Source organism: Jaculus jaculus, chromosome 3 (genome assembly GCF_020740685.1).
Source record: "Jaculus jaculus isolate mJacJac1 chromosome 3, mJacJac1.mat.Y.cur, whole genome shotgun sequence".
In the NCBI taxonomy this organism is placed as follows: domain Eukaryota; kingdom Metazoa; phylum Chordata; class Mammalia; order Rodentia; family Dipodidae; genus Jaculus; species Jaculus jaculus.
In genome coordinates this window covers 157,750,006-157,775,287 of record NC_059104.1, presented here as the reverse complement: position 1 = coordinate 157,775,287, position 25,282 = coordinate 157,750,006, and the positions used below count along the sequence as shown (strand labels likewise).

Below are 25,282 nucleotides of genomic sequence, written 5' to 3'. Positions count from 1 at the left end.
AATTATACACACACACACAAAAGTTAATTCCCTTCTAGAGTAATTGAAAATAGAAGCTCACTTAGTACTTTAGGAGAGTGAAGCAGAATTTTTACTTTGAGGCTAGCTTAGGCTACATAGTGAGACTATTCTTTTTTTTAGCCAACCATGTATTTCTTTGACCATAATGCACATACTACCAATTATATCACTCTGAAGTGCTCTGAAGCCTTGTATTTCAAGAAATTCCATTTAACATTTCAAGATGACCACTCCATCAACATTAGTTTAAAGTTATGTCCAAGCCCACCAATCTAACAACTATGGTTGAAACCTCATCAATGTACAGAAAACATGGGACCCATAGTGAAGGAGACATAATACAGCCTTCCTTGTAACAGTTCCTCAAGCATACTGCTGACATGATGTCACAACTGTCGATTTTTATCCAAGTCTATAGGAGAAGGTAAGAGGGGCTAAAGCCGCATTCAAAATGTGGAGCTGGTGTGTGGAAAAGAATAAAAAGACTTCTCGTAAGGAAGGGAGGAGGATACTTAATAGGTTGATATTGTATATATGTAATTACAATGATTGTAATGGGAGGTAATATGATGGAGAATGGAATTTCAAATGGGAAAGTATGGGGGTGGGGAGGGAGGGAATTACCATGGGATATATTTTATAATCATGGAAAATGTTAATAAAAATTTTTAATTAAAAAAAAAAAGACTTCTCGTACTGTAATGATCACTGTCACAGGAAAATATCTCTGATCTGTACCACATAAAATTTATTCCTCTCTCTTATTAAGATAATAAGTTTGGTATTTAGCGTAAGGTCATAACAACAAAAGCTCAGAATTACTTGAATTTTTAATAAAAAACACTACACATAGCCAAGTTATAAGGAGAAAAATAAGTAATGCTGAACATTAATAATATCTACTTTATCATGATGGAAATACTTAAGGAAGTAGTGTTGTGATAACACTGTTCTGCTTGTAGGCCCAGTGGTATATAGGGCACTTAATTATCATTCACTCTAAAATTGTAATAAAAGTATGTTAAGTATGAATTAACTTATTCTCCAAAAGTTTTACTTGAAAATATACTTACGATTCCATATCCTATCATGCCTGTTGGTGTAGTAGCAGGATAGGCCATTACAGGGGGTGCCTGATATGGTAAAATAAAAATAAACAAGTAAATGTAACTCCAAGGTATCAATTGAGTTCAAGGAATTAATAGCTATAGTTCTAAAAAAAAAATTGCTAAGACAGCTATGATTAAATGATATTTGGTAACTGTCAATAAATAATGAAAAAAGTATCCTGATGTTAGCAGAAAAGCAGAAATGTTAAAAGAAAAAAAATACCTGTCACTTGGATACTTAGTGGTCTAAGATTTCATCATATTTTTACAACTTTAAGAGCACTTGCCTAGTCTGCATGAGACCCTGGATTCTATCTCTATTGCTACTCAAAATAAACAAGCAAGCATCGTATGTACTTGTAAATTTTTGGAGATTTACGACACTCTAAAATTCTGGTTTCTTTATAGTTCGTATAATGTTTTCCAGTTTAAAAGATTTTTTAAAAAGTTTTTTAAAGCACTGTAAATTCCTGCCAGGCGTGGTGGCATACGCCTTTAATCCCAGCATTTGGGCAACAGAGGTAGGAGGATTGCAATGAGTTCAAGGCCACCCTGAGATTACATAGTGAATTCCAGGTCACCCTGAGCTAAAGTGAGACCCTACCTCAGAAAAACAAAACAAAAACACTAGTAAGTCCCAAAATTTAAAGGCTATCATTCTCATAAAAAATGTTTAACAAGAAAAAAACTGATGATAGTATATGGTTTCTTGTTAGTTTACTTCTTTAGCACTGGTGTGCTGGGGAGGAGCAGGAAAAAAAGTAGTTTCTAAGGCTCTCATTCATTATTGTTACAGAGCTGCAAAAAGATTTCAAACACTATTGAGTTTATAACTATTTCCATGAAACAGTTTTCACACAATAGTATCTGTCAGCTTTTTAATTCTAAAATATAAATTAAGAACAACAATCAAATTTTAGGTTTATATTTTAATGACCAAGAACCATATACTACAAGATGCTAAATTCCACTGCCCCCTACTACTACTAGTTTAAATGACTGATAATTATACAATCTGGGAACCGCATTATTTTAGATATAGTTGCTGTCTTAACAATATTCCCTGTGTAAGGTTCTCATAACAAAGACTAAAACTGAATACAGGTGAAAGACCAATAACACTGTTAAAATATTTTTTGAATAAAATTATGTAGCAATTTGAATTTATGCATGGAGAAGTTAACAGAAGCAAAAATTAAAAAAAAAACAAAACTAAGGAGCATAAAGTTTAGTATATAGGTGAGCATGTAAGGGTGTATTGGTCTCTCCCTACTTAAAACCTGAGGTCTACAAGAGCAGTAAGACAAACTGCCAAGTATAGCAGAAGCCTTGTAAGATCACATGCAGTTGTTATCTTACACATTACCACAACCAACATTTCCCTTCATTCAGAAGTCATCAAGTGCAGAGTGGCAGCACAGACACGCACAGACACCCAGCCATCTGGCAGCAAATGGCAGAATATTAAGCAAGAAAGAAAAATTGATATTTCCCATGCCACCATCAGAATCAATTCTGCAACACACCCATGAAATTGGTAGATGCTAGAAAGAATTTCTGGCACACTGAAAATCTGAATGTGAAAACAAGTAATAGCTGGAAGGTTATGAGATTCTGCTGCAGCAGTGGTTAATAGCATGCCAATTTATTGCCAAAAAGGGGGAGGGGCTAGTTTTTGGTCACTTACGTATTGTGGAAAATGCATGCCATTCTGTTTTTCCCAGGGAGAACAATTACATAATGCAATAACACTGGATTAGAACAAGTACTTACACAACAAAATACACACAGAGCATTTTAGTTTACATGTACACTATCTAAATACCCATGTATTTATAGTCTAATGAAAGAACATCTATTACCAAAACACTATCAAGGTTGATAGGGGAAAACTGAAGCTTCAGCTTCCTTCCTCTCTATACTCAACAGTAACTGATTACAAAGTCAACAAAACATAAAATGTGTGAGAAATGTCAGTTGAACAAAATTCCCATATTTAGGGTTATACATGGGGCAGAGGGGAGAAGTAATAAAAACATATTTTAATAAAATTCTCATAATTTTGTTCAAAACCTTGACAGTGTTTAAGAATAAAAAGGTTAGAAATGTAAAGAAGAAATGTCACAAGCAGCAGTTTAACTTCAGTGAATCACATTATTAGCCCCACACATTAGCCATTAGAAGCCTTATAAAATACAAAAGTTTCAAACAAAATCTTTCTAAGAACTGCTATACACCATTATATACAGCACTGCCCCATAAATATGTCTACTGTATCATCAATGTACATACAAATTCTAGATGCTTAGATGTTCATTACACTCTAGTCAATCTGAAGACAAACACTATCAAAGAGCTTGACATAGTTCATATAGGTGAATGCTAATTTAGTGCATTGTATGTGTAAGCCTATGTATTTATATTACATTTACTAATGTAAAATTTCCACCTGAGACTATATAACCTACCGAAGTTACACTGATGCTAGCTCCTATTTAGAAGACATTGGACTCAGAATCATATTTCAATTTGAACCTGCCTTTCAATTGCTTTGCACTTGGGAAAAAGTCTTAGAGGTCAGACATAAAATTGAAATGATAATGTGCTCAAACTCTGAAAGAACACTACTTAAAATAGAACATGTATATATACACACTTACATGTTTGTATGTGTAACTTAAACTATTAACCCCAGCATGGTGGCACATATTTGTAATTTTAGCACTTAGGCAGCTGTGGAGGAGGGTAGTTAGAGGTCAGTATGGGCTACATAGTAAGTTCAAAGCTAGTTTGCCTATATAATGAGACACTGTCTTTAAAAATATACAACTTGGACTGGAGAGATGGCTTAGCAGTTAAGGCACTTGTCTGTGAAGCCAAAGGACCCAGGTTCAATTCCCCAGTACCTACATTAGTCAGACACACAAGGTATCTGAAGTTCATTTGCAGTGGCTGGGCACACCCATTCTCTCCCCCGCCCACCTCTTTCTCAAATAAAGAAATAAGAAAAATATATAGCTAAATAAATATCACTAAACTATTTAAGTATAAAGTTTTTAATATTTTATTTTTATTTATTTATTTGACACAGAGAGAGAAAGAGAGAGAGAGAGAGAGAGAGAGAGAGGGAGAGAGAATATGAATGGGCATGCCAGGACCTCCAGCCACTGCAAATGAACTCCAGACGCAAGAGCCACCATGTGCATCTGGCTTACGTGAGTCCTGGGGAATTGAACCTGGGTCCTTTGGCTTTGCAGGCAAGTGCCTTAACCTCTAAGCCACCCCTCTAGCCCATAAAGTTTTGTTATTAGTAATGGCAATGAAAATTATTTATGAAAAACTACTACCATAAAAAGTAGTTAAGCTGGGCGTGGTGGCGCACGCCTTTAATCCCAGCACTTGGGAGGCAGAGGTAGGAGGATCACCGTGAGTTCGAGGCCACCCTGAGACTACATAGTGAATTCCAGGTCAGCCTGAGCCAGTGTGAGACCCTACCTCAAAAAAACAAACAAACAAACAAAAAAAAAACAAAAAAAAGTAGTTAAATTTTAGTATCATTTTCATTTTATATAGTTTGAATCTAATTTAGGTAATGATACATAAAATTTTATTAGCATACTATCTTTAGCTCAGGTCATTAATTTTAAAATACAAGTAACCCAGGTAAACAAAACAATGTTCTGAAAAGGATTTAATGACAAGAAAGCTACTTTAACAGTGACAATGGAGATTTCTAGCAATTAGAGGTTATAAAATATAGCCTATGCAATCAAAACCATGCTATCAAACCACGTAGAAACCACATTTCAGTTCTCTACAACGAGTATGCTTTTCCCCAATTGTATGAGACTTCCTACATTGGTAAGACAACAGTAGACCAAAGGTAAGGAAGTTCTGTGGCTATCATCTTTAAAGTAACTAAAAACACTAAAAACTCTTTTAGTACTAGAGGCTTTTTAATTAGCAAACACTCTTAATGATCTGCATTATTTATAGATTCTGTATTTGTATACTTGCCTATTTGCTAAAATTTATCAACCCTCTAACAGTATTTGTGGTACTTTCAAAGTTATTTATGCACACGTGCAGAGAGGTATGAAAGTATTAGCTTGCATGATGCAGTCAAGGGAGCAAAGTGGATACTCTGGACTGCTTCAGGTCTTCTATGAAGAAGACCTGAGGATGGAGAAGATCAGAGGGGAAGGAGGGAGCCCAGTGTCCTGCAAGAATCTCAAGAAACACATAGGTAGGGCTAGAATTCCAATGCAGACATAGGTTAGTGGTGTCCTGATGTCTCTGGCAAGTCACTTAATACTTTTGATCCTCATTTTCTTTTGAAACATAATGAAAACAGAATCTACTATAGTAAGTTTTTTGTTTGCTTAGTGGTTTTGGTAAGATTTTTACTGCTAAGCCCAGGACACTGCATGTGCATAGCAAGTACTATACCACTGTGTTACACCCCAGCCTTTTGTATTTTTAAGTATTTTATTTATTTGAGAAAGAGAGAGAGAAAGAATATGTGTGTTTGTGTGTGCATGCACGCGCGCGCAGGACCTCTCTTGCCATTGCCAACAAACTCCAGACACATGCACTACCTTGTGCACCTGGTTTAGGTGGGTTCAGGGGAGTCAAACTTGTGTCCTTATGCTTCAAAGGCAAATGCCCTAACTGCTAAGCCATCTCTCCAGCACCCCTCCCACCCTTTTTAATGTTTTGAGACTGGGTCTCACCGAATTGCATGGCCAGCCTTGAATTTACTACTATGTAGCCTAACCAGGCCCTGAAATTATAATCCTTCTACCTCAAACTCCCAAGTAGCTGAGCTTATAGGCCATGAACCACCATACTTAGCTTAAAATGAGACTTTTTTTTAGGATTTAAAATTACAATGTGAATGCATTTCTCCCAGCAGTATTAAAGGCTCACTAAGTCAGTGTTCAGGGTAACTTTAAATATGTAACTGCCACAAATGATGAGAATCAGAACTATAAGTTATAGTATAACAAAAACCAAGCGAACATTTGTTGATCGATGATAAGGTCTGAAGAAAGCTAAGGTTTTATATTCTAGACAAGTAAGTAATAAATATGAGACTAGCAATACGGTGATGAGGAGCACATGATCTACAGCTTTTAAGAACTCTGACAATCTTGACTTAACTGCATCTATTTCTCCATCTGTAAGATGGAGAATAGTTCAGATCCCACAGGGTTCATTTATCCGAGGATTATACAAAACAAAACCATGTTTTTACTTATTAGAATGATGTCTGGGCCCAGAGTAATCCACAAATACATGCTGAACATTAAAATGTACCTGGCAAAGATAATCAACAAGCTTCAAAAGAAGTATAACCCACTTACTAAAACTCAGTAACATTTATGTCTGTCACTTTATAGACATTTTTACATTATACATGTGCTGAAATATTCACATGTTAACATGTCATAGCTTTTCTAACTTACCATTGTTGCAGCACTCCAAGCAGTTGTTGGTGCAACCTTTGGTTGCCAGTTAGATCCTCCAGTTAACTTCTTCTCACCTGGCTGACTCCAATTTACATCACTTGAAACAAACATAAGTGAGAATATTATAGGCTAAGTATAAAAATTTCCACACTAGGGCTGGAGCTTAGTGATTGGGATGCTTGCCTACAAAGCCAAAGGACCCAGGTTTCAATTCCCCACTACCGACATAAGCCAGATGCCCAAGATGGAACATGCATCTGGAGTTTGTATACAGAGGCTAGAGGCCCTGGCACACCCATTCTCTCTCTTTAACGAACTACCTAAATAAATGAAATATTTTGAAACAAGTTTTCACCCTACATGCACAGGCTGGGCATTTACAAAGGAGACCTGACATCTCCAGACACACTTTTGAGGTGAAAGCAAAATCAAATTCCAAATGGTACACAGACAAAGAATACAAATAAAGCACTTACTTCTTAGTGGTTCCATTTCCAATTCCAAGATCTAGGAAAGATAAAGAAATGTTTTAAAACTCAATGCATGTTAATAAAAGCTCACTTTAAAGATGATCAAAGAATCCAAGACCACTTACTCCCAACAAGGTTGGCTAATGATGAATCCAAGTCATCAGAAACGAGTTTGTTAGGTGGAAGTTTGGCAATAGGAAGACTCTGGTTCTGAGAGGCCACTGTTGGTTTGAGAAGTCCACCTAGTTCATCAAAGCCTTAAAGTTACAAACAGATGAAATAGCACGTGTAAGGAACTTTATGTTGCTACAACTTTCTGAAGGAGTTCTTTCCCTTTCTTCTTGTTTGTTCACTAAAAAATTCTTCCCAAATTGGTCAGCAGTAAATACCCTCCATCAGAAAAGGAGGAAATTTGCCATCTCAATGCGAAGTCACTGAGAAAGCAACACTTGCTTTGATAAAAATCATTTGTCTTCTTTCATAATAAAATTATATTAAGGTATGTAGTCATGGCCAAGTGGTTAAGATGATGGACTAGAAAATTATATTAAGGTTAAATAAAGAGGGTAAAGAGAGGGGAAGGAAATGGAATCACAAAAATTTTCTGAACATTCAAATATACCTGAAACAATTTAAGTAGAAAATATCTCCACAACTTAAAAACAAAATTCTTTAATTTTGAGAAGTAACATTTTAGAGACATTTTTATGCTCTTCAAAGTTGAGGCTGTAAGAACCTAAATCATACCTAAGAAATTACTGAACTTCAGATTACAAAAACTCACCTAGTGATACAGAACATTTACTAAAAACAAAAATAAAACTCTGAAGACTCTCTACATAACTGTAAAGGTAAAAACAAATCCAACTAAACCAACCCACTCAGGGGCTCAACAGCATGATCCAAGAATGCTATAAAGCTTAACAAAGACAACCATGGGCTGGAGAGATTGCTTAGTGGTTAAGGCACTTGCCCACAAAGCCTAAGCACCCAGTTTCGATTCCCCAGTACCCTCATAAGCCAGGTGGCACAAGGTGGTGCATGTGTCTGGAGTTTGTTTGCAGTGGCTAGAGGTCCTGGCACACCCTTTCTTTCCCCTCAAAAAAGACAGTCACATCAGGTGTGGTGGTGCATGCCTTTAATCCCAGCACTCAGGAGGCAGAGGTAGGAGGATCACTGTGAGTACAAGGCCACACTGAGACTACATTGAGAGACCCTACCTCTGAAAAAAAAAAAAAAAAAAAAAAAGACAATCACCAAGGATGGTGGTTTATAAGCTATGAGCAATTAGTTTCTAACTTCTTTTTTTTCTAGGCAAGACAAATTCAAGGGGAGTATTTAAGATAAAATTCACAGATATAATAACCCCTATAACAAGAAAAAAAATTCCTGTACCCATACATTTGTTTAATATAGTCTAATCATTTATATATAAAGATTATCTAAACAACTTAGGGTGGCACAGGTTTTATTTTCAATCTTTAAAATAGCCAATTTTGGCCAGGTGTGGTGGTGCACACTCCTTTAATCCCAGCACTTGGGATGCAGAGGTAGGAGGATCGCTGTGAGTTCAAGGCCAGCCTGAGACTACATAGTGCAGCCTGAGACTACATAGTGAATTCCAGGTCAGCCTGGGTTAGAGTGAAACCCTAACCTCAAGCAAACAAACAAAAAAATAGCCAATTTAATACATCACAATATGGTTATTTTCATTTCAGTAAGATAAAAATTATAGCAACTAAAAATTTACTATATCCCAGGACTATCTCAGACGTGCTCCTGTACCCACATCAATGTAGCTCGTGTGTCTGGAGCTCACGTGCAACAGCAAAAGGCTTGGGCTTGCTCACACTCACTTTTTCTCAAACAAAAATATGTTTTAAAAATCTGTTAATATATATAGCAATTAATACGAACATTCTACCAAACAAATTCTTCTGCAAGACAAACAAAATCTTCCTACATGAGAAATCCACCACCAAGGAAACAACAGTACAACTTGAAGCTCCCACTCAGTGGTGTGGAGGACTTTCACTCTTACCCAAATTTCATCTCTTATAAATGCTAAAAAGTAGTACTAACTTTGAGTATATATTAGCATATCATACTACTATCAATTTAAAAAGCTTTTCTTACCACCAGAATCCACAATAACATTTGTAGATTTATTTCCAAACACAGATTCAAAGTCAACATTAAGGCCAGTTGAAGGGTGTGGTTGAGAAACTGGAGAAGGACTGAACCCTAAGAAAAACAAAAGGGAGAAAATGCTCAAAATTAGATTTATAGCTCCTTAATAATGACACTAGAATGGAAAAAGTAATACATTTCTTTAACTAAAAAAAAAATAGTTAACTAGCTGGGTATGGTGGCTCACGCCTATAATCTCAGCATTTGGGAAGCAGAGGTAGGAGGTTCATCGTGAGTTCGAAGCTAGCCTGAGAACACATAGTGAATTCCAGGTATGTATGTATGTACGTTTGATAAATATAGATATATATAAAAATTATATATATATATAATTTAACTCTTCAAGTAAAATGTTTCCTATACCACCACTGTGTTGGCCTCAAACTTATTATGGAAATTGTCTGGCCTCAGTCTCTACCAAGGGCTAGGATTATAGGAGTAAGCCACCACACCCAGCTCCAGCTACCTCTTTCATCATAAAAAGCAACTACTACAAAAACTAATGAATGAGTAACAAATGCTTTTACCTTAATATTGTATACTATTAAATCTTTTAAAAGCTAAAGTTATCAAAAACTCCAAGGTTTTGCATGAAGCAAAGTATGTAGCACAAGGTATTGAATCATTTGCGGATAAAGTGTTCTGGGCTACTTTTTGAAGTGAATCTAAATATACTGTAATGGGGTGGGAGAACGACAGAAAAGATGGAGTTACACATACCTGGGAAGCAGGAGATGATTATAATAAGGGAAAAGGAGAAGGGGGTAGACAGAGAGGGGAAGAGATAGAAGAAATGGGTGCATGCTCCACAGAAAGGGGGGACAAAAGAGGAGGTTATAAGCACCTGAGAAGCAGTAAACCCAGAAAGTGCTCTGTGGTACTTTTAAAGAGTAGGAACCGTCTATATCACTCTCACCTTTCTTAGCTTTTTCCTACCTTCTTATAATAGTTAAAAACTACAGCATTTGGGCTGAAAAGATGGCTCAGCAGTTAAGGCGTTTGCTTACAAAGCCTAACAGCCTAGGTATGATTCCCCAGTACCGACATAAAGCCAAATGCAGAAAGTGGCGCAGATGCACCTAGAATTTGTTTGTAGTGGACAGAAGACTGACATACCCATTTTCTTTTTCTCCACTTACAAATAAGTAAAAATATATTTTTTTAACTATAGAATTTAAGTTAATCTAAGACAGCAGAGCTCTCAGTTACAATTTCACACAAGTATGCCATTTTCAGTTGCTGAGCACCAACTTCAACTTACTACATGCAACAGTAAGGATGACAAGTATAGACTCAAACATCTTAATTGACTTAAGCCTGAAACATGAACCCACACAAAATAAACCCTTTCCTACTGGGTTAGACTGGTGCTAGTGGTGCTTAGCAAATAAATACCAAGCTCAAATCTTTGAGAACTGCCCATACTGGTATAACACATGCAGGAATTTTAACTCTGAGGCTGGTGTTCTTAATTGAGGTTTTGAAATTCTAGAAGCTAAAAGGAAGAATTAAAACCATCTAACGGGCTAGAGCGATGGCTCAGCAGTTACAGTCACTTGCTTGCACATCCTGAGAGTCTGGGTATGATTCCCAGTACCCATATAAAGCCAGATATACAAAGTGGTGCATTTATCTGGAGTTTGTTTATAGCACACCAAGAGGCCTTGGTGTACCCATTCTCCCACTCTCTCCTCCTCTTGTGCTTGGGAGGAAGAGGTAGGAAGATTACTCTGAGTTCAAGGCCATCCTGAGACTACACAGTGAATAACAGGTCAGCCGGAGCTACAGCAAGACCCTACCTCAAATAACAAAACAAAAAGTTTCATGTGAAACAGACATTTAAAAGTACTTAGGTCCATCACATGACTTTAGTAACTTTGAATCACTATATTCAAGTCAATAGTAGTCTGGCAAGGATCACAAACAAAGGAACTTTTTCACCTTGTGAAAGGAAGGTCATGCGTTCACTCAATCAAGTCAGAATGTAATTGAACAAAACCACCCAATCTTAAGGTTACTATCTTGACACCATTAGGAAGAAGCTGGACTTCTGGAGTCTTGAACACTGGTACTCTCTTCCCTTTTCTCCCAGCTTTGTACAAAAGGACCTTGAGTTAGAATCTCATCTTAAATTCTCAATAGCTACCACAAGGATCTAAAGAACAGAGGTATATTAATCTTAAAAAGTGTAAATACAACAAGACTTGGTGAGAATTTCAAGAAGGTACTCCAAACCAGAGAAAAACAGCAAACTGATTAACATCAATAACACATCCAAAGTGGTGTCTATCAAAGCTGCTGTTTTAAAACAGCATTTTGGATCATACCATGAGCTTAACAGTTCTTATAACATCTTAAAGAGCCAGTGCATCTACACAAGAAAAACAAGACATCATGTTGTTTACTTATTTTTATACACTACTATCATCACAGTGTAAGATATGACTCAGTGAAGAATCTTGGCTATGCTACCATTAACCTTTAGGTCAAATAAGAAACAAAATTTACAACCAGGCTAATATATCTGATTCCTATTTTATCCAGCCATTGTCCCAGCTTTTAAAGTTTTAATAGAAAAAGCCTATCTTTTATAGTAATACAAAAACAACTTTATTACTTCCTGTAAGGAAGGGAGCCATTCCTGAAGCCCAAGGGGGATTAATCTGTGAACTTACAATATTATTACCTAGAAGGACAAAAGGGAAAATTAAAAAGGATAGGAAGTATTTCTGAACATCTTTTAAACTTTTTAAAAAAGATTATGTTTTAAGTAATTAATGTCTGTGACTCACACATTCAAGATAATAGTTTTTAAGTATCATTTTAATGGTTATCTTCAGTTACTTTCTGGAGAACTTGTTAGGACCACCAACTTTTACCTTTCAAAAGCTAAGTAAGGCCTGGTGTGGTGTCACACTCTTTTAATCCCAGCATTGGGAAGCAGACACACAAGGATCACCATCCTGGGACTACAGAGTGAGTTCCAGGTCAGCCTGGGCTACAGTGCTACCTTGCCTCGAAAACATTGACAACAAAACAAATTAAAAAAACCTATTTAAAAACATAAAACTTGGGCTGGAGAGATGGCTTAATAGTTAAGGCATTTGCCTGCAAAGCCAAAGGACCCAAGTTCAATTCCTTAGGTCCCATGTTAGCCAGATGCAGAAAGGGGCACACACATCTGGAGTTCGTTTGCAGTAGCTGGAGGCCCTGGCACGCCCATTCATTTTCTGTCTCTCTCCCTCTCTTTCTCTGTGAAATGAATAAATAAAATAAAATATTAAAAAAAAAAACATAAAACTTCAGGAGGAATCTGGAAAGATGGCTTAGCATTTAAGGAATTAACTTGCAAAGTCAAAGGATCCTGATTCGATACTCCAGAACCCATGTAAGCCAAATGCACCAGGGGGTACATGCATCTGGAGTTGCAGTGGTTGGAGGCCCTGGCACATGCTCACGTGTGCGTTCTCTCTCTTTCTCTCATAAAGGCCACCTAGAGACTACATAGAGAATTCCAGGTCAGCCTGGGTTAGAGAAAGACCCTACCTCAAAAAAAAAAAAAAGAAAGAAAAGAAAAGAAAAGAAAAAAGAAAAGAAAAGAAAAGAAAAGAAAAGAAAAGAAAAGAAAAGAAAAGAAAAGAAAAGAATACATACATACATATAAAAGAAAAAAACTTCAGGAGGTTAAAGCAGGAGGATCATAAATTTGAGGCTCTGTCTCAACAAACCCAACCACAGCACTACTTCAAAAGGGAATTTTAAATTAAAAGACAATAGCAACAAAACCCAGGTTCTCTGAAATCTCATTACATTGTCATGAATGTTCATTATTTCACAAGGCCCAGTAAAAACTATCAATGATCAGCATCAATATACAAATATAAACAACAACAATAACAACAACAAAAAAACATAGCTCTGCAGAGTAAAATTCAAGAGGACATTATAAAACACATTCCAAATACCTTATGAAAAAATAACTGGGCTGTTAATAGATTTGGGTGGTTTGATAATTAACTGGGCTCCACAATTTCTGTATAAGTAATCATTATTGGGGCTGGAGAGACGGCTTAGTGATTAAGCGCTTGCCTATGAAGCCTAAGGACCCCAGTTCAAGGCTCGACTCCCCAGGACCCATGTTAGCCAGATGCACAAGGGGGCACAGATGTTTGTTTGCAGTGGCTGGAAGCCCTGGCGTGCCCATTCTCTCTCTCTCTCTGCCTCTTTCTCTGTCACTCTCAAATAAATAAATAAAAATAAACCAAAAAAAAATTTTAAAAAGTAATCACTACCATTTATGAAATCCTTTATGCAGGAAAGAGAATGATCGAGAGGGGGAGGGGTTATGATGGAAAGTGGAGTTTCAAAGGATAAAGCAGGGGGTGTGGTGGGAATTACCATGGGTTATTATTTACAATTATGGAAGCTGTCAATAAAAAATCCTTTATGCAGGATATTTACAAATAGGATACAATTTTTTTGTTTGAGGCAGGGTCTCACTCTAGCCCAGGCTGACCTGGAATTTACTATGGAGTCTCAGGGTGGCCTCGAACTCACGGTAATCCTCCTACCTCTGCATCCCCAGTGCTGGGATTAAAGGCATGCACCACCACACCCAGCTACAAATAGTATACAATTTAAACCTCACAACAACCCTACAAAGTAGTTGTTATTAACCCCAATTTTTAGATAAGGCAACTAAGACTTGAACCCCCATTTGTCTGATTTTGAATCTACTTGGGGTTTTCATTTATCCTTAACTAGTGAGTAGAAAAATAAATTTTTATTACACTTGTTAATGAATTTTTATGAATTTGAGTTTTCTGTTGTTAATTCTGAGCCCCAAAAGCAAATGACTTAAAGCAATGCAAAAATAACAGCACTCAAGAATGTGTGATGATTAAATAATTTAGGTAACCAATTTATTTGGAGTAAAAAGTGGTCCAAATATACCACATGGCTTTTAAAGGCAGCAATTCTAAGATAAGAAAAGGGGAGATAGAAAGGGAACAAGGAGACAAAAGGAGCAACAGTAAAGAGATGGGATAACAAGAAAAATTAATTAAAAACAAACAAGGGAAGAGTCCAAGCACTTGGTATTCAAATTAAAACTTACTAAAATAAATTTATAAAACCCAAGGTTCAATTATGAGCATTCAATGAAAGGGACTAAAAATTACTGTTTGTGTCAAATTAATAAACAAAAAAATAGTATATCTCATTAGGAGAAGTAATATGAAGTACACGACTTTTCAACCAATACTAATGTGTCTGTCTTCTCAGCCTAGCTTTACAAATAAGGAAGCAAGCCTGGATAAGTTCAGACATGCAAACACAGTGTACACAGCTACCACTGGTTGCCCTTGACTAACAATTAACACTAAAAAGTTCTTACACATCTAGTAAAGTACCAACTATATACAATATCAAATTAAACCTATCTTCCTCTGGTAAGGCTGGATAGTATAGAGATACAAAGCTATGCTCTGCTCTATTTTTCAAAGTATTTTTATTTACTTATTTATGACAGAAAGGGAGAGATGGAGGGAGGGAGAATGGGTTCACCAGGGCCTCTAGCTGCTGCAAATGAACTCCAGATGCATGAACCACCTTGTGCATCTGGCTTACATAGGGCCTGGGGAATCAAACCTGGGTCCTTTGGCTTTTTAGGCAAATGCCTTAACCGCTAAGCCATCTCTCCAGCCCTGGCCAACACCTTCTGGTTATCTAGGCCAGCTGAACTGGCAAGGTCTAGGTTTAAGTAAGAGACCCTGTCTCGATACGAAAGGTTATTTTTAATCCTACAGAACAGGGGCTGATAATCTTATATTAAACAATAGGAAGTTTATATATTCAATCATTGAATACTGGATATATATGGTGATGTCTCAGACTAGTTACATATACCTAGTACAGCAGACTTGAAGCTAGCACTAGATTCCCTTTTGTTTCTTTGTGTTTCATATATATTTAAAAGGATATGTAAAATGTGGCCAATGTACCTGCTGTGGGTATATGAGTGACTTCTGCATGCTGCTTTAACCAAATATTTAAATTCACATTACCTTAAGTGTTTCCTAGAACAAAAAGCAGTTTCATGACTTTTAAGGAAGTACAGTGTATGTTCTTAAGCAGAGTTAAAATACCTTTAAAAATATACTTTTTATTTATTTATTTGCGATAAAGTGAAAGAGGCAGACAGAGAGAAAGAATGGGCACGTGAAGGCCTCCAGCCAGTGCAAATGAACTCCAGATGCATGGACCACCCTGTGCAACTGGATGTTACGTGGGTACTGGGGAATCAAACATGGGTCCTTAGGCTTTCTAAGCAAACACCTTAACTGCTGAGTCATCTCCCCAGGACCTTGAGTACATTGTTTTCCCCAAAGTTACCGTATTCTTAGAAATTTACTTTCCCTATATAATTCTAGTGTAAAATATTGCCTTTTCACTTTACAATGAGCAGTTATTCAAGTTAATCTTCTAAATAGAAAACACACTTCCTCCTTTTTTCATTTATTCATTTCAGGCAAGCAAAGAAGTTAAAGGCTTAAGAAGATTAAGGCTACATATAAATATGAGACAGTAAGAAAATGCAATAGCTAAAAAAAAAGAAAGATCAAGAACACTCCTCTGAAGGGTGATAATCACTGTCCCGACCACTAAGGAAATAAAATACAAGCATACATAAACATGTGAGTTTAGATATAACTTTTCATTAGCTTTCTGAATAATAAAGAGGATGCAGCTCAAGTATGATACATTATGACAGAGAAAAAAAAAGGTGTGGTGGTGCACACCTTTAATCCCAGCACTTGGGAGGCAGAGGTAGGAGGATCTCCATGAGTTTAAGGCCACTCTGAGACTACACAGTGAGTTCCAGGTCAGCTTGAGCTAGAATGACCTGGAATTTGCTATATAATCTCAGGCTGGCCTCAAACTCACAGCGATTCTCCTACCTCAGCCTCCTGAGTGCTGGGATTAAAAGCGTGAGCCACAACGCCAGGCAAAAGAAATTTTTCTTTCCTAAAAATTTACATTAACCAAAATTAGGGATATTAGCTATCAGTTTTAAAACCTCATTAGTACTTTTTTATTTTAAAATTTCATATTAAAACCCAAGGCAGTTACTGCAGTATTTTAAAGTAACAGATGGATAGGTAGAAAATACACAGGCAGTATAAACAGTAATTGAAACAAAAAGGTTAAATGGTACTTTACCAACAAACATTTCATGAGTTGGTGTCCTAGCAGTGAAAGTGGACACATCTGAAGAAATGGGGAGGTGAACATCACCACTACTTTTTGTGAGGAAAGGGTTTAAGCTTGGAATGGCATCATCAACAGCATCTATAGTAGCAGAGAAAGGATCTGTGTAGTCCAAGTGAGTTACAGCAAAATGAAAAAAGGAAGTAAATAAATTAGTATGGCAATTAGTCAAAAGATGCAAAGTGAAAAGTAGTAGCTTTACTGTTTATTAGTTTTAAATGCAAATATATCTAATTACCAAGATGGAAAGAACTGCAGTGAACACATTTTAAAAGAAATGCTTAAGGCAAAAAGCATTTGTGTCTGTTAACAAAAGCAGCACATTCAGGATAGATTTTTCTCACCACCTTACAAAGCCAACAGACAGACAGGTAAGAAACTAGGAACTCAGAGCACTCACCTTGTACCTAATCTAAGTGGGAGACTACTAGTGTTGGTGGCACAACTGTGCTTACTCAATTAACTGAAGTAACCCCTGGTAAGTGTGGAGTGTAAGTAAACTTCCTGAAAGGGTGAAGTGCCTGGGACATGACTCAGTCAGTAAAATCACTTGCTGCACAGGCATGAAGACCTGAATTGGGATTCCCAGTACCAACATAAATTGCTGGGTGGTTTGGCAGGTTACCTGTAATCCCAGCACTAGGAAGGCAGAGACAGGGAATCCCAGGCAAGCTAGTTATCAGGTTGCTGAACAGACAAGTTCCAGGTTCAAGTGAGAGACCCTGTCTCAATACATAAGGTGAACACACTCAGAGAAAAAACCTGATGTCAACCCTGGGCCTCCACATGCATGCACACACATGTGCACATGTATTACCACCCTCACACATGTATATCACAAACATACACATGCAAAAACGGTTAAGGACAATTTCAAATTGGGGTCAAAATCTGTTTCTCATATGAGCAAAAATCTGTTTAGTTTCAAAGGTAAAGAATAAAGATGAAGGAAAGATTTAAGGATAGAGAAAGGGACTGCTGACCAGAACAGAGATGAAAAACTTCTCACATAGTAGTCTGGAAACAGCTTGGAAAGACTAGCCAGGAGATTTACTCTTTAAGTGATTTTCTACCATGTTACCAAGAAATGCTATTTTTTATTTTTTCAAGATAGGGTTTATCTATAGGTCAGGCTGACCTGGAATTCACTATGGAGTCTCAGCATGGCCTTGAACTCATAGCAATCCTCCTACCTCTGCCTCCCAAGTGCTGGGATTAAAGGCATGTGCCACCATGCCCAGCAAGAAATGCTATTTTTAAAAATCAAATTCTGTATCAAAAATTATTCAAGAGTAAGATATCTACTGTACCTATAGATAACCATCCCAGTGACCACGGTCATTTCTAAATATTTAATGAGTCAACAAAACAGAAACAAAAATAGAGCTTGTATTTCTCTTTATAACACTATTAACAAGAAGACACTTTGTATACCCAAACACCAGCTGTTAATATGGCTCTTGACCTTCAATGAAAAACAAGTACTCATTTTACTTTTAAGGTTGTATGAGAGAACAATAGAGTGTAGTAATGACCTAAGGACCACTTCATTTACTATGATACAGGCATACTTCCCTTAAAAGTCAATAAATTCAAGGACAGTGTCTCATAACTGAAAACACAACTGTTTGAAAAGGGAATCATCAAGAAAATAATGCAGCCATGGGCTTAAATATAACATATATTTTAAATAAAATAAAACTTAGTAATTTTTGCATCATAAATTTTTTCCTGGGAAGTAAGTTTTCCAACACATAAATTCTCACACAAAAATAAGAACCTACAGAATTGATAAAAATATACTCATTACATTGTTCAAACCCAAATGGTGCTTTAACATCTTTCTCTTTCATGTTCTCTCCCAAAATTGGACCAGTGAGAAAAGAATGAAAAGAAATTCAGAGATAAACAGTAAGATGTAAGTTAGGTTTTTTCACTAAAACAAAATGAAAATTTTTATTCACTCTACTTATACAGTTCAGAGTTGATTTGTCAGACTGAAAGTATTCTTTCAAAATACTAAATAGAGACATGGAATTTTAAAGTACATTATAATTTGTTGAACAGAGAATGCAAAATACCTTTCTAATCTTCCATGACCACCCCCTAAAACTGTAAGAGAAGTCGTAACAGTACATGCATTTCTGTAACAGAGTACTTGGATTTACGAGAAAAAAAACAAAACACAACATTCAGAAACAGCTGTTAGGTTCAAGTGAAACATCATAGAAAAGAACATACAGAAATGTGTAAACTAACTTAGACCAATCAGATAATAAGGAAAACCAGCTTTTAGCCTATTTGACTAAACACTGCAGTTCACCTAGCCAGTGTTGATATATTAGCAGAGTATATCATAATAACAAACATATATTCATTAAGTTATAATAATATTCTAGGTATTCCAAAAACACTGTCTATAGTTGGCAAATTCCTCAAAATTTTTAAAAAGATAATTTTGTTCATTACTTTTAATTATTATTTTTATGAAAGCCTAACCTTGTGCCATTCTAAGATCATAAAAAAGCAATCCAAAGCAGTTACGGCTAGCATTAAGATAATGCAATAATAGGAGCCGGGCCTGACGGCATCTGCCTTTCATCCTAGCACTTGGGAGGCAGAGGTAGGAGGACTGCATGAGGTTGAGGACACCCTGAGACTAAATAGTGAATTCCAGGTCAGCCTGGGCCAGAGTGAGACCCTTCCTGAAAAAACAACAACAACAACAACAAAAAGCATAATTATAAAATAACACAACAGTAGGATAGCTGAGGTCCTAACTAACTGGTCATCAATTTTTACATACAGAAACTGAATGCTTTCATGAATGGTGTGCATTTCAAGCAAGTTAAGAGAAAAACAAGCTCAACTTCAGATTGGACCGTTTATTTACATATAAATGTCAAAATCTTGCTGCAAGCTGGGCATTGGACACCTTAAATCCCAGCACTCAGGTGGCAGACATAGGAGAATCCCATGAGTATGAGGTTACCCTGAGACTCCATAGTGAATTCCAGGTCAGCCTGGGCTAGAGACCCTACCTCAAAAAACAAAAACAAAGCAAAAATCTTGCTGCAAATAGTAATATAAATCTATTTTAAGAGTGTAGTGAGCTGATAATCTACTACAATTCAGTAATGAGAACCTAAGTTTTCTCAGATCTCAACAGCCATTTTTAGGCAAATCATGGAACAAGATTAAGGATTTAAAAAAACAAAAACAAAACAACAGGGGCTCAAGAGATGCCTTAGTGGTTAAGGTACTTTCCTGCAAAGCCAAAGGATCCTGGTTCAATTCTCCAGGACCCACGTAAGCCAGATGCACAAAGGGGTGCATGCATCTGGAGTTTGTTTGCAATGGCTGCAGGCACTGGCGCGCCCATTCTCTTTCTCTCTCTCAAATAAATAAAATATATTTCAAAAAAATATTTTTAAAGCCATATTTTTGTTTTGTCACATGCTACAAAAGCAGTGTGATATAAAATGTTTTATATTCAAAGTAGGTAGCACACACCTATAATCTCAACACTCTAGAGGCTAGGACAAGAAGATGCAAACAAGAGACCAGCCTAGGCTACATGGCCAGACTCAATCTCAGAAATAAATAAATAAATAAATAAGTGCAAAAGTTTAGGGAAACAGTTATTTTCACAATACTTTAAGAGCTTACTGTTATGGTGGATGTTAGTGAGTTCAAGGTTAGACTAGACTATACAGTGAGTTACAGGCCAGCCTGAGTCACACAGTAAGATTATCTTACCAAAAAACCTTATTTATTATGCAGCCAGGCAAGATGAGCTCACTAGTACAATAGTGGCACAAGGGCTGGAGAGATGGCTTACTGGTTAAGGCATTTGCCTGCAAAGCTCAAGGACCCTAGCTTGATTCCCCAGAACCTACACAGGCTAGATGCTCAAGGAGGCACATGTATCTGAAGTTCCCTGGCATGCCCATGGTCTATCAATCTCTTTGTTTCTCAAATAAATAAATATATTTTAAAATAGTGGCACATTAATTATAAATTATGGGATAACCAACTGCTCTGATTGGATATAAGGACCACTCCATGTGAGGGGATTCATGGCTAGTACTAAAAAATAGAATGAAAATCCTAAAACTGGACTGAAGAGATGGCTTAGCAGTTAAGGTGCTTGCCTACAAAGATAAAGGACCCAGGTTCAATTCCCCAGAACCCATGTAAGCCAGATGCACAAGGTGACACATGTGTCTGGAGTTTGTTGGCAGTGGCTGGAGGCCCTGGTGTGCCCATTTCCCACCCCTCATCAAATAAATAAATAAAATAATTTTTTTAAAAAAAGCCCAAGACTGCTGGGTGTGGTGGCCCACGCCTTTAATCCCAGCACTAGGGAGGCAAAAGTAGGACTACTATTAGCTCGAAACCAGCTTGGGACTACAGAGTAAATTCCAAATCAGCCTGGGCTAGAGTGAGAATCTACCTTGAAAATACACAGCAAAACAAACAAAAAAGAAAAGCTTAAGACTTGGAGGGCCATAGGTGATAGGGGAAGCTATCACTGCTCTTTGGATAAATGTTTTTGTTTATGCCCATAGATTAGTGCTGTTCTCACTTTTGGTTAGGGAAGCTTCTTTTTTTTTTTTTTTTTTTTTTTGGCTATTTTGAATATTTTTATTTATTTTACAGAGAGAGGCAAACAGAAATACACTGAGTATGGGCGCATCAAGGCCTCTTGCCACTAGAAACAAAATCCAGAAGCATACATCGCTTAGTACATCTGACTTTATGTGGAAGCTTCTTTTTGTAAATGGTAATTACAACTACAGAGACTCAAGTCATCAAGGTTAGAAGTAACATGAATACTCAGTACTGGACGAGACATCTCTGTCACATCAGCCAGGGTTCAGAACAAGGTGGAGGAACTGGTGGCAAAGCATATTAGTGCTGCTCTTGCCATTTAACAAAGTTCCTTAACAAAAACCCAAAACCCCTTTTAATTCACAACCTCCGTAAATATAGACAATATACCATCATCATAACCCCTTTTACCCCCTCCGCTTCCCCCCACCAAGTATCCCTCCCTTCTTTCCAACTAGTGTCTCTTATATTTGAAGTCATTTTTTCCCCCTATTATGCAGGTCTTGTATAGATAGTGTCTGCATTGTGAAATCATGAATACCACAACCACTTTGTATCTGGAAAGTATTTTGATTTCTGTATGAGTAGGTAACTGATAAATATTTTAAGCAACTTTAATAGCTCTAATTCATTCAATGCTCATATCCATGATGTTTAGGTTAAGATTATTTTTGAAAAAAATTGTGTTATACAATAAGAAAATCTTATATATGACAGGAATAGTTCATGAGACACCCCATCCCTGAGAAGTGATTAGCAGCTAGTAGTTCCTAGGGGAAGTAAAGACATTTTCTTCAGTGTGTAAGTACTGTAAGTACTATTCCCCTTCTTTTGGTTCTCACATTCTTTCATCCACCCAAAAAAGTTCATTTTTGGAGATACCTATGTATACAAAACTCATCAAAGTGCTGAAAAACCAGAGGCTCTTGAGAACTCAGCACTACATGAGATATCTTTTATCAAACCCTCCAAAGTTCAAGGAACATCACAGAAGAGTGAGCACAAAGCCATAGAGCCACACTATCCTCTAGAACAAGAGGATTATGATCAAATTATAGTATCTTTGTGTTCTAAAACTCTCAATACAAAAACAGAAAGCTGTTATGGGCCAGGGAGATAGCTCAAAGGTACAGTACTTGGCCTAGTATATGTAAGGTCTTAGGTTTAGCCTGCTCACCCCACGTACTGTTTTAAAGAAAATTTGTCATAAACATATTCTTTTATTTATTTATTTATTTATTTATTTTATTTGCGAAAGAGGCAGATAAAGAATAATTATGAAAGATTAAGAATACCTAAATTTGGGGCTGTGGAGATGGCTTAGCAGTTAAACACTTGCCTGTGAAGCCTTAGGACCCCCAGTTTGAGGCTTGATTACCCTGGACCCACATAAGCCAGATGTTTAAGGGGGCGCATGCACCTGGAGTTGGTTTGCAGTGGCTGGAGGCCCTGGCATGCCCTTTCTCTATCTACCTGCCTTTCTTTCTCTGTCTCCCTCTCTCTCTCTCTGTCGCTCTCAAATAAATAAATAAAAATGAACAAAAAAATTTTTAAAGAATACTTAAAATTACTTTCCCTAGTAATAGTCTATTCTGCTGCCGTGAGTTCAGCCACTCTGTATCTTGTTGTTAAAATTATGCAACTGATTTTGTTCCATTGCTTTAAAATGCTAAATATACTAATTTCATTAAGACTTCTGTTAAATTTTTAGCCTACTTAGAGAAATTTTTCAGTCTAAGCTCATTAAAAATAAAGCAAACAAGTTAAGACTAATCTTATTAAATTAATATTTTCTAACAGTTAGTGATCAACAGTAAAGATGTAGAATAATTTAGCAGTTTCAAAATTCTAAAATCAAGACTTATTAAGACAGTAAGAAACTCCTTAACCTTAACTTGTTGATTAAAAAAATAAATTATTGCTGGGCATGGTGGTGCATGCCTTTAATCCCAACACTTGGGAGGCAGAGGTAGGTGGATTGCTGTGAGTTCTAGCCCACCCTGAGTCTACATAGTGAGTTCCAGGTCAGCCTGGGCTAGAGTTCTCAAAAAACCAAATAAATAAAATAAATTACTGGCTGGGCATGGTGGCACATGCCTTTAATGCCAGCACTCCGGAGGCAGAGGTAGGAGGATCGCCCAGAGTTTGAGGCCACCCTGAGACTACATAGTGAACTCCAGGTCAGCCTGGACCAGAGACCCTACCTTGAAAATCCAAAAATAAATAAATAAATAAATTATTGGACTAGAGAAATGGCTCAGCGGTTAAGGTCCATGCGTGCGAAGCCTAAGGGCCCAGGTTTGATTCTCCAGGTCCCACATAAGCCAGATGCACTGGGTGGTGCATGTGTCTGGAGTTTGTTAGTGGCTACAGGCCCTGTCATGCCCATTCTCACTCCCTAATAATAAAAATCTTAAAAAAAATTTTAAATTAATTATTGAGCTTAAACTATAGCATCATTTTTAGAAATTACTGCCAAGTCTTTAGTTTTAAAAATCTAATTAGGGGCCAGAGAGATGGCTCAACAGTTTAAAGTGCTTGTTTGCAAAGCCCGATGACCTGGGTTCAATTCCCCAATACCCATGTAAAGCCAGATGCATGAAGTGGCTCATGCACCTGAATTTGTATGCAGTGGCAAGAGGCCCTAGTATTCCCACATTTTCTCTTTCCTTCTCTCCCCTTGTAAATAAATAAATAAATAATAAAATAAAAATCTAGTTAATGTTTACAATAATAGTAAAAAAAAAAAAAACAAACTTAGAGCTTTACTCACTCTCTTCCCTATCCCACTCCAAACCAGAAATAACCTGTCCAGAAGAAAATGTACACTTTACCAATAAAGTGCCTATTAGCTTATTTATAAGGTACTTGTTAAATATCAAGAAGTATTCTAGGGGCTAGAGAGATGGCTTAATGGTTAAGACACTTGTATGCAAAGCCAAAGGACCCAGGTTTTATTCCCCAGCACCCACGTTAGCCAGATGTACAAGGTGGCACATTTATCTGGAGTTTGTCTGCAGCAGCTGAAGGCCCTGGCACACCCATTCTCTCTCCCATTCTATCTCTCTCTCAAATAATAAATAAATAAAATATCAAAATTTAGATTGGCTCTCATGTCACATCTGAATCGATAGGCTTACCTCATAGCAGACAGATTATTCAGTAAATTTCTATTACATGTGAAACTAGATTATTTTCCTAGTTAATGATTTGGATTAAAAAAATATTTTTATGCATTTTTTTCTAGTACTAGGTATTATATCCAGGGTCTTGCCCATGCCTGGTCACAACATACTTCACTGCCTAATGATGCATGCCATCTCAGCTTAACTAGAACCTTATGATATATGTACACAAAGAGAATGTTTGTTTACCTGCAAGCAAAAGGCAAATTACTATAAATATGAAATGTACATTAAAGGAATGGTTTCACACTTGGGGAAATGGCCACTCTGCATATTTAATTTCAGAACTGTATGTGTCATAAATGACAGTGTTTTAAGGGATATAAGTATTTCACTGTCACTTTACTATTTCTCAAGTTCTCGTGTATCAAGTGGAACCAGAAAGCACACAAATAAGTCTAAAAATTACCTAAAGGAAGGAGAAGACACCTACATAACATCTGAGCTAATTCATCAGTGCTTACCTCCCCATGTACTCGCTACCTGAGAAGCAGTAGACATAGCATGTACAGATGGATGGAACGTTGGCTGTTGTAAATCAAGCAGGTCATTTGGCAGCTTAGATGTGCTAGGAAAATATTTTGGAGAGACATTTTATTTCCTAGATAAGCTCTTCTATTTAACCACCCTCCTGACATAAATAAAAGCATCAAAGAGCAACAATTTTAGCAAGGTAATACTTGCATACCCTTCATATAACAGCACAACCGTAAAAAGGTCCAGAAAAACTTTAAACACCATATATTAAGTTTATAGGATTCAGGAAGAATTTTTTTTTCCTGGGAAAAACTCGATTACTTTCCCAGGAAAGTACTGATTTCCCTTGTAGCATATTCCAACTAGTATAAATTGGTAATTTAGCCATCCTCCATCTTCTGAAATATACAAAATAGAAATTCTTCCCTTTAGGGATTATACCAACTACAACATTTATCATTATATATTTATATTAA

General features: G+C 36.8%; 1 protein-coding gene across 17 annotated transcripts in view; it reads right to left on the bottom strand.

The window, feature by feature from the left end:
• The window catches only part of Picalm (phosphatidylinositol binding clathrin assembly protein), a 120,428-nt gene that overhangs the window by 12,362 nt on the left and 82,784 nt on the right, over nt 1–25,282 (bottom strand). For 3 of the 17 annotated variants that reach the window (XM_045145078.1, XM_045145082.1, XM_045145083.1), the window contains exons 12-19: nt 24,794–24,897; nt 16,483–16,632; nt 9,208–9,315; nt 7,197–7,328; nt 7,078–7,108; nt 6,599–6,698; nt 2,818–2,841; nt 1,095–1,154 (exon numbers count right to left, since the gene is read on the bottom strand). In XM_045145078.1, coding sequence (XP_045001013.1) covers nt 1,095–1,154; nt 2,818–2,841; nt 6,599–6,698; nt 7,078–7,108; nt 7,197–7,328; nt 9,208–9,315; nt 16,483–16,632; nt 24,794–24,897 — 709 coding nt within the window. The remainder of the gene's footprint in view (nt 1–1,094; nt 1,155–2,817; nt 2,842–6,598; nt 6,699–7,077; nt 7,109–7,196; nt 7,329–9,207; nt 9,316–16,482; nt 16,633–24,793; nt 24,898–25,282) is intronic. The other 14 variants (XM_045145079.1, XM_045145084.1, XM_045145081.1 and 11 more) reach the window with 10 other exon arrangements.